Source organism: Heliangelus exortis, chromosome 3 (assembly GCF_036169615.1).
Source record: "Heliangelus exortis chromosome 3, bHelExo1.hap1, whole genome shotgun sequence".
Taxonomy (NCBI): domain Eukaryota; kingdom Metazoa; phylum Chordata; class Aves; order Apodiformes; family Trochilidae; genus Heliangelus; species Heliangelus exortis.
In genome coordinates this window covers 39,127,171-39,140,634 of record NC_092424.1, presented here as the reverse complement: position 1 = coordinate 39,140,634, position 13,464 = coordinate 39,127,171, and the positions used below count along the sequence as shown (strand labels likewise).

The window sequence follows — 13,464 nt, the reverse complement described above, 5'->3', positions numbered from 1 at the left end:
AATGTATGCCTTTAAACATGCAACCAAGTAAAAGAGGGGGGAAATGAAAGAGATAAATGAAGAAGTAAAAGTTAGCAAAAAAATCTCTTTAATTGTGAAAAGCAAAGAGTTTGCAGTTGCTTGGTACAAGATCATGTCTTAATTTATTTCTTTTTCTCCAAAGGTGGTCCTTGAATTTAAGAAGGGACGACAGTGTTGCAGGTGTTACAGAGCAGGATGAAAGGCACATTATCCTCTAAGGGCTTGTCCTGAAGCCTCTAGCCACTATCAGAGGAAAGGTTATTGTACCAGATAGGTGGACCACAGCCTAATCCAGTTTAGCATCTATTTCCCTGTGACGCATACAGACGCTGCCACAGAGAGGAGACTGGTATATCCTGCTCCTGACATGATGTGTCTGCATTTGCCTCTTCTGATTTGAGAACACCATGTCTGACTTGCCAGGTGTGAAGAGAAAGCTCTCCTGAGCAAGTTCTTTTTGCTTTCACAGAGATTTATACTTATGAAGAGCAGGGAGGGGAATCTCAAGACTGTTAGAGTGGATGCAGTACCACGCATCCACACCACCCCATTCTAAATGAAGGCATTTGAAGGCGTGATTTCAGGAAAATTAAAGATTCTTTGTTGTCCAGAGCTGCTCCATCCATTGGGAACTTTCAAAAAAGTAGTTTTCACTAGAGTGAAAACCACTTTTTACAGTCCTGCAGTTACTGCTTAGTTCAACAAAACTTTTGCGGTGATTTCCCTTTGTTGCTTTCAGGATCTGCCATGAGGGACAGCATTAGAGTCAGACATTTGAGTCACCCATGACAGGACAGTGACCAGGAAAGGTACCAGTGGTGGGAGAGCAAGAGAGGAAGAGGTGCATGCTGCACTGCAGCAGGGGAGAGGTGATTGCATAGGAAGCTGAAAAGGGACAGGCAGCCACAGAACCTGCATAAATTTGCATGTGAGTGCAAAGTAGAAGAAACTGAAAACAGGAGTGCCAAACACAAGGCAAAGGAAAGAAGAATGTGAACAGGGCAGTACTAGTAGCTTTTTTTGTTTTACATAAAAACTATTCAGCTGACATCATGCAGGAGCTTCCCAGCCTACGCAGAGGAGAGGCGATGACATCCTCAGCATTGCAATGTGAGGATGAGGGGTGGATACACTGCATCTCCCTGCAAGGGAGGCACTGAGAGTGCCTGGGATAGGGCAGGGGCCTGTCCAGGAACTTGGAGTCCCACCTGCACTGGAGGCTGCATGACACATGGCTGCCTGCCCAGGTCCATGATTGCTTCAGCCCACAGGCAGTGTTGGTAGTTCTGCTGAAGTAGCTCTAAAAGGTCCCGAATAAGGATTATGCAAGTCCATCTTAAATTCTAATAAAAATAAGAGATACACTGTTCCTGCTTAGGAAACTTTATCCTCCGCATCTAGACAATATGTCTGCACACAGGGAGAGGGTGGAAAGTGAGACAAGGATGGATTTGGTTGTGCTCTGACTAATTAATCAAGTGAAATCCTTAACACCACCTCCTGGGCTGGTGAATGGTTATTAGCCATTACCGCTGGAAAGCCTGAGCTGGTGATGGTCAAACAAGGAAGGACAGTTATTTTCCCCATAACTGGTTATTCAAGATGGACTCATGCAACTCATTGTCTCAGTGTCCCAGTGTTTCACAGTCTAACTATATTTAATGGGCAAATAATTAGATATCCAAAAGCCACCTGGGGTGGCATTGTTGTTTTTCCAGAAGTTCAGTATATACTACTTTCTGGAAAGTCAAGCATAGGCACACAGGGAGCACTGCATGGTCACTTTGGATAACAGAAGCAGCCTTTTGTGGGGAAGATTAAAGGTGATCAATTTTCCCTTCCTCCCCGTGTCTCCTTTCCAAATGAGACACTACAAGCACAGAGTAGAAAGGTTAGCAAAATTCATTTGCACCTAAACAAATTGTATACTGACTGTTACAGGTCTAGGAAAGGGTCACGTGTACATGTTTTTCAAAATGAGACATCAAAATCAAAGTGGGGTGTCCTTGCTCTTGCAAAAAGACCTGTCCTTAACTTTTTCTCTAGCAGAACTCGGTCATGAGTGAAGTCAGTCAAGCTCATACCTCAGAGAGGTTTTTCCCTCTCTGCAGTCTTGTGTTCCACATTACTTTGGACAGAAAAGCTTTTCACACCCATGTATTTTTTTAAACACCTCTATTGAACAAAGTTTTATACATTTAACTTCTCTTATCCTTTCTTCTTTTTTTTTTTTTTTTTTTTTTTTTGGTTTTTTGGTTTTTTGTTTTTTTTGTTTTTGGGGTTTTTTGGTTTTTTGGTTTTGTTTTTTCTGGGTTTCTTGGTTGTTTTTTGATTTTTGTTTTTTCATGTGGATGTATGTTAAAACAACTGAATCTTCTAGCCATGCTTTTAGCAAGCTGACTTCCCTGTCTAGAACCAATATGAACCAAATGTAGACAGAATACTGAATTGAAAGACCCTGTGTGATTCAGAGGAGAGTTTCAAAAGTCCCAAAAGGATTTACATGGCATCAGTAAAGAACTAATTCAGTGTAGAAAAGGGGGCATACAAATTTTGCACTGAGTCACTGAGAAAGCTTTTTGCCATCCTGGACAGTCCTTTAATGCTCAGAAGTCCAAAGGAGTTTTTAATAATCTCTGCTTTAAACAGAAGAGAAGGTGAGCAGCTCTCTCCTGTGACATATGCACATACTGCAAATGATCAGCTGGTTATAAAATCCCCTTTTAAAGCATCAAGGGACTTTTATTTCCATGATTGCCATCTAGTGGAAACTGTGATGTCTGCATAGTATTATTCATAATAGCTTTTCCATCTTGGAGCTCATTTTGCTGAGCAGGTGATTGTACCATTAAAGTAAGGGCCAAGATATCATGCATGTTTTGTGCTTTGTAAATTATAATAAGGTCTTGCTAGGTAAAGAGATTACATTGGAGGTATAGAGAGGCACAGGATTTCTGTGGAATGTATCTTTCACTGACATCAGTAAATGGTGAAGTATCAGGATGGAAGGGTTCACGTCATAACCTGGCTATTGCTAAGGTCATAGGTTATTAATGATAGATAGTTATTGTGCAAATGGTCTGGTTCCAGTCAGGTGGAAACCAATATGTAGGTCAATATTGGGGCAATTGTATTTTACAGATTGGTCTATTGCTATTTTTGAAAGTTATAATAACTACATTAGGATACTTTGATGGAGCAATGGAGTAGTATTGAGAAAAAAAATGCCATTGATTTTTTTCAACCCATAATTTTAGCTCATCTGTAGTGTTCTTTGGAGTATTCTGAGTCTCTGTAAGATGTTCCTTGAAAAAATTTTGTAATACTGACCGAAATTCCTGAAAAGTCTCAAAATAATTAATTTTGGAGAGTGTTCGTTCATCTGCAGACACCAGAATGTTGGTTAGATTTCAAGCCCTGCTTTGAGAGTCACGATTGGTCTGACTCTTATTCCTTTGCTGCTTTTTTTCTTGTGTCTTCCATGTTTTTCAAAACTTCAGTGGCTTTCATTCAAGAATTTTATTAGATCAGTTCTTGAGAAACCAGCTACTATTGTTCCAGGCCTCCTTATATGGAAGTCCCAACAAGCATTTTGGCACCAGATTAGTTATTCGTGTGCTTGCTTCTTCTTTACTCTCCCTCTCTCGTGAGCAGTCTTTCTCATTTTTCTCTTGAAAAGGACAAGATCTCTTTTGCTGCCATTTGGACTTGCAGCCTGATCAAAGTCCTTGGTGAAGCAGTGCATGTTATTCACAAGCCCATGGTGATGCTGGAAGGCAACAAAAAACTTACTATTTGGAAGCCTTGAAACATTATCAGTATCAGGAATCCATACAGGCAACTGCTGTCAATGAGCCATAGTACCTAAGCATTGTGGTTACCTTTAGCCTTTCAACAAAAACGTATGCTAAGAATTTCTAGAAGTTTCCCAGATATGGTGCATGACTGAAAGCTCTTTTTAACTCTCTTTCTCACTAGATTGCATTCAGATTAATTAAATCAATAGTTAGTTCTTGCTTACTAATAAAAGAAGTTTCTCTTCAGGATACTTTTTTTTAATATTGTATTTTTCTGCATAAGGAAAAGTAGTGACCAGCAGAAAAATGAAAGTTCTTTAGAAAAATCTTTGTAATTTTTTTCCTTCCTCCTTTTCCTTATTTTTAAATAAAGATATGCAGAGCCTTGAGAAGTTGCTGAGAGAGGCAATAATATATGGGCAGCCTCGAAGCCGCAGAGCGTGGAGAAAAATTATCATCCTCGTGGAGGGCATTTACAGGTATGTTTACATTTTAGAAATGTCAGTACTCTTTCTTATTTCTGAGAACAGGATGATACACTGTGTGAAGCAAGCATTGACTTTAGATATCTGAGAGAAATCTCAATGAGAGTGGATGTTGCAATAACTGTTTACGATAAATACGTTGATTTCCTCTTTCTGAGCCTTGGTATAACTTGCTCCAATTAAATCCTGTGCATCGTTCTGAATGTCAGTTTAGCAAATCACAGTGGAGTGGCAGATGTACTTTGAGAGCAAGACAGATCATCAGCTAGTTTATGTTGTCACATGTGCAATAAAATTCATGGAGCTATAGTAGGTGAGGAGTTTTCTAATAAGTAAGGTGAGTTTTCTAGGCTTGTTTGTTATGCGTGAGGAGATCAAAAGACAATTACACAGAACTAATTAAGTTGTTACTGAACTGCTGCGGTCTAAAAATTCAAGCTAAACTTGAGCCGAGTGGTATCAACACCTTCATAGTAATTACTGCTGGATCTACTGGACTCGCACTTCAACAAAAAAACCAAAACAAAACAGAAACCTAAAAACAAAATTAAAAGAGTGGCTTTGAAAGAATTATATTGTGGAATTTGACCTTGAAGGAATCTGAATGAGAGAAGTGCCTTTGAGAATCCATGAGATAACAGCAGCATTAATACCATCTAATTATAGAGTATCCTAGCCAGATAGCCCTTGTTCACTAGAATGGTGCATCCTACACCCAAACCAAAATAAAAACCATCATGAGAGCTCAGCAGCAAAGCAGAGGCACTAGGCAGATTCACCACCCTAAGCTCTATCCTGGACACTGCTCAGGTCAGGAGAAGATTGCTGCGAAGGCAGTCGTGGGCTGATGGACAGTATGGAGACAAGGATGCACTGGTAGGCAAGGAGCTGGAGCAGAGAGAGGTAGAGATCATGAAGAGGAGCAATGGACTGAAGAATCAGGGATCTGGACAGTAAAAGTTTGAAGGCATATAAACCAGGCTGCTGTGGGGGAGTAAGAGAAGGATGGTTTAGGAATAGAGACACCTGCACCAGAGAGACAGGAACAAGAAGCACTCATTCACAAGGCATGATATGGTTCATGAAAGTGACATTAAACTTTATATATAGGGAACATATCATGTGTTGCTGAAATGCAGCCAGTCTGGATGGGCAGTCATTTATGACGTTTTATTGAGAAAAGTTAACCCAGTTGAGTTCATTAGCTTTTCTCATAACGAATCTTATGATCTTATGTCATCACGACTTCATAGTTGTCAGTGCTTTCTTTTTACCTAACAACTTCCATCTGCAAGGGAACAAATCAGTCTTATCTAAACACCTGTCACTCAGAGCTGAAACAGGTCGGCAGCAGATCAGCTGATCCAAAGCAGGCTGAACGCCCCCTTTCAACCAGAATAAACAGAACAAAACTGCAAATAAACATACCTTGGCACTACCAAAAGAAAGCTCAGATTTAAGGACTTTGATCATGCAGAAATTAAGTGGACCACCAACATTTTACTGACAAAAATTCCCATCTGTCACATGGCCTGCAGGAAATGCTCCAGCTGCTGAGCTTTTTTCACTTCTAAATCCTTTACCCTGGATACCCTGGATACCCTTTACCCTGGACCACTAGGGAGCAAGAAGGTAGACTGAGGACACAGAAGTATAGATTGGTCCAATCAGTGGGACAAACCCACTGTAAGATATTAGCAACTATAATACCTATAATTTCAGATGTATATTGGATGTAGTTTCCTTTCCCTCTAGGTCAGCAGTTCATTTTAAAAGGAGATGTTGTTCTCAAAAGCTTGAAAGGCCTTCTGTTGGAACACAAAATAAAAGCATGTTAAGCCCCAGAGAACCATAAGGGAACCATAAAGTTCCTTTAGCCCCATAAGGGCTAAATAATGTCAAGACTACTCATGCCCCGCATGTCTGTGCTTGCGACAGGCATAAAGTAAAAGAAAACCAAATCTCATCACTATAATAGTCTCCCATTGGAAGCTAACCCTAGCAGTAGCTAGGTTTCTTGGTTAGTTGTTTTCATAGTTGAAGCAGGTCAGAAATTGAAGGTTGTGGTTTGGTAGCAAAGCAAGTCTGCTCTGACTGGAGGGGAACACCCCCACACCCCATCATGTTGTTTCCCTGCCATCATTGCCAGCCTGAGGAGAGCATGGAGCTGATGTCTCCTTACAGCACTGCTGGGAGCAGACTTGAAGGCCATGTAGTAGACATGTAGTAGACATCCAGTGAGCAGCTAACAACATATCATATGCAAAAGAAAAGCTGGAGAAAGACATATTAGAAATACTCTTACCTTTTTTGTGTGCATATTCTTTCCCTTCTTGGCCCATGATTTCTGAAAGGGACTAAAATTTTCCAGCCCTATATTGATCAGTTTTAGTTTTCTTGAAGATTTGCAAGATATCAAATTAACATTCATCTAGGAGGAGGTAGAGTGTTGTTAATGTATTCTTCTTGCAACAGTTAATGATGCTTTTTCTTTTCCTTGAGGGACTTAAGTTATAATTCAGACACAACTAACACAAAATTTAAATAACCTGGGCAGTTCTCTACTTCAAGTTAAAATATTTTGACTTGGAGGTTTGTTTTGGCAAATTTTTACAGAAATGCTTTTTCCAGAGATGCAAAAACACTAAGTTTTCCTTCTCTATAAAAATATATGGTTGTATGGTACACCATAGTCTTAATATGGTGAAGATGATCATATGGAAAAAGTTTCCATTAGGAGTATGTGAAAGTGTTTACACTTTGCATATGCCCTGACTTACCAGCTGGCAAAATTTGAAAAGAGTGATTGTCAGCCAACACGAGCATTTCTGGAAATCAGGCTTGTGTTTGAAACCATAAGCCACAGATTTTTCTTGGTTACAACTAAAGGAAAAATTGGCCCCTTGACTTGGGAAGCACTCAAGCTACATGTCAAATAAATACCAATAAGTATATGTTTGTTTGCTTTTAAAGGTCTCTGTTATCTTAAAAAGAAAAAAAAAAGAAGAAGAAAAAACAAAACCAAACAAAAAACCAATCATCAGAAGTAAATGTAACTCATAGTGAAAGGTCATTCCTAACTTGGACTAGCCTAGAAGCAAATATATTCCATTTGCATTCCAAACTCAGAGAAACCATCTAGCCATCAATCTTCAGTACAAAAAGCATGAACATGTTTTGGCAGTCTCCAGAGCACCAGTTAAACTGACTTGCTAAATAATATTTCTATTACTTAAATTTCAGCTAATATTTTCCTTGGCTTCTACCATTTCCAGTTCAGGATTAATCAGTTACTGTGTTCTTACACGGTTTGTGGTAGGTTTCTGCTCTCTTGCACGTATGTTTACCTAGGAGACAGATAGGCCAAGGCCCAAGGCAGTAGTTAGAGGGCACCAGAAACTGATCAAAACAGTTTTTTTTTTTTCCTTTCTTGTATCCCTGCTTTTAATTTAATTTGAGTATTTTCCCTTCCAGCTCAGAGAAGATATCTCTGATCAGTTAGATATTGTGCAGTGCCTTTTCATGTGTATTAAAAGTTCTTTGAGATTCAATGTCAGTACTGTAGGAAATTTATCAGGGTTATTTTTTATTTCCTGGGATTAGGTGACTGGACTTCCAGGAAAGAATGGGGTAACCTTAAATGTCTTTGGCCAGGTATCAGCATTGAAGGTTAATATTTCTATTGTTTCAACATATGAGGTTGCAATTGAGGGCAGGGTCAGAAGGTTTCTGAAAAACTATTGCTCTGAACAACAAAACAGAGATTGTTGTAAGGATGTGCAAGGTTTATGTGAGAAAACAAGACCTAAAATAAACATAAAAATAAAATGCATATGCATTAGGAATAGCAGGTCAGGGAAGGGAGGCTTTTCTCAATTGTGTACTTGCCTGAAAGAGGAACAGATAAAACTTACGAATATTGAATAGGTAGTGTAGCTATAGGGCATGTTAAGAGAGGTAGAATGATGCAAGTATGAAGAAGATAACAGGTTGAATATTAGTAAATTAATTTTTCTGACAGGAAAAAAAAAAAACTGAAGGATGTAGAAAACTCTTTTCCCGAGAAGATTCAAAATGAACTGGACAAAAAGTGTCAGTATCCTGTCAGGAGCAAGCCTGTGTTCCAAGTAAAGTGGCAGGAACAAGTGCACACCTCCTGTCTTTAAAAGCACCTGGCTCTACATTTTAGCAGCTGCATCAGGAAGAATTTCAATGGTTTGGTGTGGATTGAATCAAGGTTCAAAATTCACTAATCCCAAAATTTTGAATTATCTCTTCACATCTGGAAATCTATTAAAACTTAATGTGTACTGAAGGTACTCTTGTACCTGCCCACCGAGCAAGGGAGATGAAGGTCAGCTGCAGTCTAGAAGTTTACATCCCTGCCACCAAGCTAGCAATTTTTGCTACAAGACAGGATGTAATACCATGTAAGGAGGATGTCTGGCCTGGACAGAGCCAGCTTATGTTCATCTGCATCCAGTTTTTTTTGTTGTGCCCTGTATGCTTGAGCAGATCTGGAAGCAGATCAATAGCTTTGTAAAAGTGACACAAGCAGACTGAGACAGAATGCTTACAGTTCACTTCTGGCTCTCTGATTTAAACTCAGTTGACATCAATATTTACTGAAGGATTTGGTAAACTTTCCATTTGGGCTACCCAAGGGGTTATGTGAAGTGAGCTTTATCTTGGAGCAATTCTAAACAGAGCAGTGTTCATATCACAAACCATCTCCCTGGGTCAAAAGAGAGATCAAGAACAGAGTAGGCAGTGAAATAGCTCTCATCTCTGCCATCAGAAGGGCTGAGGCTGTTTGAATGGCAGCAAAGAAAACATACATGAAACCAGCAGTGCTTTATCTACTCCATGGACACTCCAAGGCCACATTACGATCTCTGTCAACTATTGCAATATTTATGTCAGCCAACATCTTTGAGGAGCAGTAAATCAACACTGAAACTGAATACAAGTGCCTTGTTTTGCTAAACAGCTTGGAGTTCAAAGAGAAGACTCCTGCTCATATGAGTAAGAAAAATTTTCATTAAATCCACTTCATGGTTAATTCTTTCAACAGCCATGTACCAACTCTCTATATTCTGGGATTCAGCAACAACTTTGCTTTCATTCCACAAATATGCAGTAAAACAGGACCTGTATTTTTAATCTTCTGTTTTTACTCTTGTTTTTCTTGTAGATAAATGCTGACTCTCCCCAAACATCCAAGAGCCACTGAGCCTAATAAAGTCCACTTTAGAGTGGAAAATCTATTTGTGTCCTCCTCCACTTAGCTGGTCTGCCCAAGTATTGCTGGAAGGTAGTGGGTGGGATTCCTATTCCCTACCCTCTGCAGAGCTGATCCTTGGCTCCATTGTCTTCCTCTCTTACATCCAGCCAACCTGCAGGCCAACCAGGCACAGCTGAAAGCTGCCATCTCCAGCACATAGGCTGCTGCATGCCCAAGCACACCCAGTGGCTTGGTATAATTTTTAGCTGACAAACGCTTTGAGTCTGGGCTATGTGAGAACTGTGAGGTCTGCCCTTGTATTCATTAGGAAAATAGCTGTGGTAGTTCAAGTTGCTTCTCCCCCAGCTGCCAAGTGTCATTTGGGAGAAGTGAGAAAGTCCAGTCTTCAAGAGCTGGCAGGACAAGCCCGCCCTTTTTTGCTGCAAGAGACCATGGTGCTAATATAAAGCCCCACAGCAGCCTCTTCTATTGCTAGGCAAGGCAGAAGGGCAAGATTTGCCACCAGTCACCTGACAGCCAAAAATATGCCTCCAGGCACACACAGCCAGGCTCTCTGAATCTCTGAGTGCTAACACATGATGTCCTTTCAAACTAATGGTGACTTGCCCATGGGCAAGTCTCCTTCAAAACTGGAGACACAGCTGTTTCCAGGCTTTTTCAGGAGACCAAAGGATGAAAAAGGACTAAAATTGTCAGATTTTTTTCAAGTGCTAAAAGCACATCCTGCTTCTTTCATGGTACCAAACCTACAGCTGTGTAGTGCATCTAGAGCGGCAAAAAAACAATCTGTGGCAGACACTGATCCAAGATCTGAAAATTGCCAAGAATTTGTACTGATTTCACAGCTCTTTTATACATGCTCTGTGGGAACAAACTCAACATTTCTGCCTACCTGAAATCTTGTAACATTTGCAGTCGGATACACCTTAGTCATGTGCCTTAGCCATAGAGAGCTATATTTTCTGGCACACAGAGCACTCACTTTGTGTGTGATAGGAAGTATTTAGCTTTTAAAGACCTTCTCCGTTCAGATAATGGAATAGAACATGTTTAACTTAAATGAATACCGAGTGCATCAGAGCATATTTGAGGGTAGCTTTAGTCACCTCACAAAGGTTTTCAAGACGTTCACAGCAATACTATTAATACTCCTTCTTTATGGGATTAGAATGCATTTCTTATTTATCTCTCTAGGCTTTCATCTTCCTGTACGCCTCCCCTGTGCCCTCTAGCTTAGTGACAATTACCAATGATACAAAAGATTTTTCATCTTTTCTTATTTCTACAAGTCTCAATACACCATGAGTGCAAATTCAGAATGTTTCCTTTTCCTTCATGGCTGTAAGACAGGAAAAAGAACGGAAACTTTTTTTTCTTTTGCATATTGGGTAGCAGGCTAACTACATTTTATAAAAAGTACAAATTGGATTAACAATTGGCAAGAGTACTCCCATTTTCTAATCCCTAAATCCATGAACTCGGAAGGCTGGGGATGCCTCCAGTTCTGGCACCACCATGCATTTTCTGTGGCCCACCTCCTACATGTGGTAGTCCCAACTCTTCTGCCCCAACCTAATTTGCTCTAAAGCTGTTACCTGTACATACTGCCACAGTAGCTGATGATGAAGTAAGCAAGGACCAGATGGAATTATTGCCATGCCTTATAATTCATTACAATATTTGGCTTGTAGTTAATTGTGATATGCTCCTTTGGGTGAGTTTCTTCCCTTACTTTATACCTTTCCTGCTGTTTCCTGTCATGTTGAAAATGTTCAGTGTCTTTTTGACTGGTTTTAGTTGTTTGCATTAGAACATTCTAAAACCATTTTACACTCTCCTGCAGATAGGAATGGGTTGCAATTTTTCTTTGAACTGTAAATAAAAGGTGAGGTTCCAGTATGCCTTCCATAGAGTAAAGCAATTAATGCCTGTGTTTTCTGACAATATCTTAAAAAGAGAGAGAGAACAGGATTTGTTGTGCCTCCATGATTCTCTCCATCCACAGCATGGAAGGGTCCATTGTGCGCCTGCCAGAGATAGTCTCCTTGAAGAGGAAATACAAAGCCTACCTCTACTTGGATGAAGCTCACAGCATTGGTGCAGTGGGAGCAACAGGCCGAGGAGTTGTGGAGTACTTCGGTATGAGTCCTGATGACGTTGATGTATTAATGGGAACGTTCACAAAGAGCTTTGGCGCAGCTGGAGGTTATATAGCTGGCAAAAAGGTAAAACGAGAAAACAAACATTTTAACATCAAGGGGGCCGGGGGGGGGGGGGGGCACCTTCCTGCTATGTGTGATTTATTTCACAATCTTTTCACATAGACTGCTTTACAGGAGCGCTATTCTAAAGTTAGCACCATTTTTGTTTGGATCTCAAATGCACATCAAACAGTCAGACGTTCTTATTTTTGTCTCATGCTCATATTATGTAATTTGCTTGGGTTGGGTATTTCTGTGCCACCCTGAGGACTGTTGTTTGTCTTGGAAATGTTTAGACATGTTGTGGTTGGCTAAATTTACTTCAGTACATTAATTTGCATGCAGACTGCTGGTTACTTTGTTTCCCATTTGTAAACAGTGTGTGGAGCAATATTGAGAGATTAAAGCCACAGTTTCATCCACTGATAATAAAATTCCTAAACAGTTGTGGATTGTCAAAGTTGCATTTTTTAGGAGCATGGAGAAAGAGGGTTACTGAGGTTCTTTTGCAACAGTAAGATGGGTGTCCTCAGTTGCTCTGCATAAATTAGCAAAACAACCTCTTGCCAACAACAGATGTCAACAAAAAGTAGAGCTGAGCTTGTTTTAACTAGGAGTGTAGAAACAGAGAAAGCTTAATCAGCACCATTGTGAAATGTCATTGGTTTTGTTGCTTGACAGAGATATCAAGTGGCTGCTGATTGTTTACCCTTTTCATACCCTGCTGAAAGTATTTCTAAAGTAGTTTGCTGAATGAGTAGGAAGCCTTCCCATATGGTTGTTGTCAGGATAACATTAATAAGGGTAGCACTTGAATAGAATAAAAGGGGTACAGAAAGTATATATTTCCTGCTGTCCTTTTTTGGTTTTGTCCCTGGACACCCTAAAACAGGCTATCGTATTGCATCAAGAATCCGTTTTCTTTGCTTCTTGAATATGTATCTGAAGGTTTAATTCTTACCAAAGACAATGTGGCTAATATAGCCAGAAATTATAGGAAGCCCAGACCTGTGAAATATATTTGGTCATATGATCCTTTGAAGTTTTCCAAAATGCAAATGGATCATCCTTTTCATGCCTGTGTGTATCACTAAGCTTTGCCTTGGGCTTCCAGGCATTGATGGCAGCTGCTCACCCAACATACTTATTGCTGATCTTACATTCATTTCTGAAGCCAAAAACTGACTGTGGCACTGTTTATTCTGCATCTGCTAGGACACAGAAGCCTTCTTAACTATGTGATTAAGCCCTTAGGAATATAATTGCAATATAGCAATGTATAACCTCTGTAAGGTTAGGTGAATCTTTATTCTCAGCACCAGAGCTACTGCACAGACTCATACAGCTTTTTTAGCAATAATCTGTGTTACACTCTGAGGTGCTTTTTCTGGTGATATTTTTTATCAAAAGCAGTTCTCAAGCAAGCCTCATCGAGCTGTCTCACTAACACACATTCAGCTTTCAGTGTGGTAACTCTTACTCTGATATTTTGCACTAAGAGATATAAGCTGTCATAACAATGATGATTTTAATCAAGTGCTAAATTCCTACAATATCCCTAGATTCTAGAGCGTTACTAGTACTTGACACATGCTTGCAGTGCAGCAGTGCTTTTTCTCCAAGCACATTCTGTTACTTAAGAAAATGTTAAAGCAACTGTATCAACTCTAACATGACTGTCCCTGCCACACTGTTTATTTCTGTTGAAATAAATG

The 13,464-nt window shown here is 39.9% G+C and overlaps 1 protein-coding gene across 5 annotated transcripts in view; it reads left to right on the top strand.

Moving 5' to 3' along the window:
• SPTLC3 (serine palmitoyltransferase long chain base subunit 3) overlaps positions 1 to 13,464 on the top strand; it is a 97,719-nt gene that overhangs the window by 67,480 nt on the left and 16,775 nt on the right. For all 5 annotated transcript variants that reach the window (XM_071740259.1, XM_071740258.1, XM_071740260.1 and 2 more), the window contains 2 exons: positions 4,192 to 4,297; positions 11,554 to 11,773. In XM_071740259.1, the coding sequence (XP_071596360.1) occupies positions 4,192 to 4,297; positions 11,554 to 11,773 (326 nt within the window). The remainder of the gene's footprint in view (positions 1 to 4,191; positions 4,298 to 11,553; positions 11,774 to 13,464) is intronic.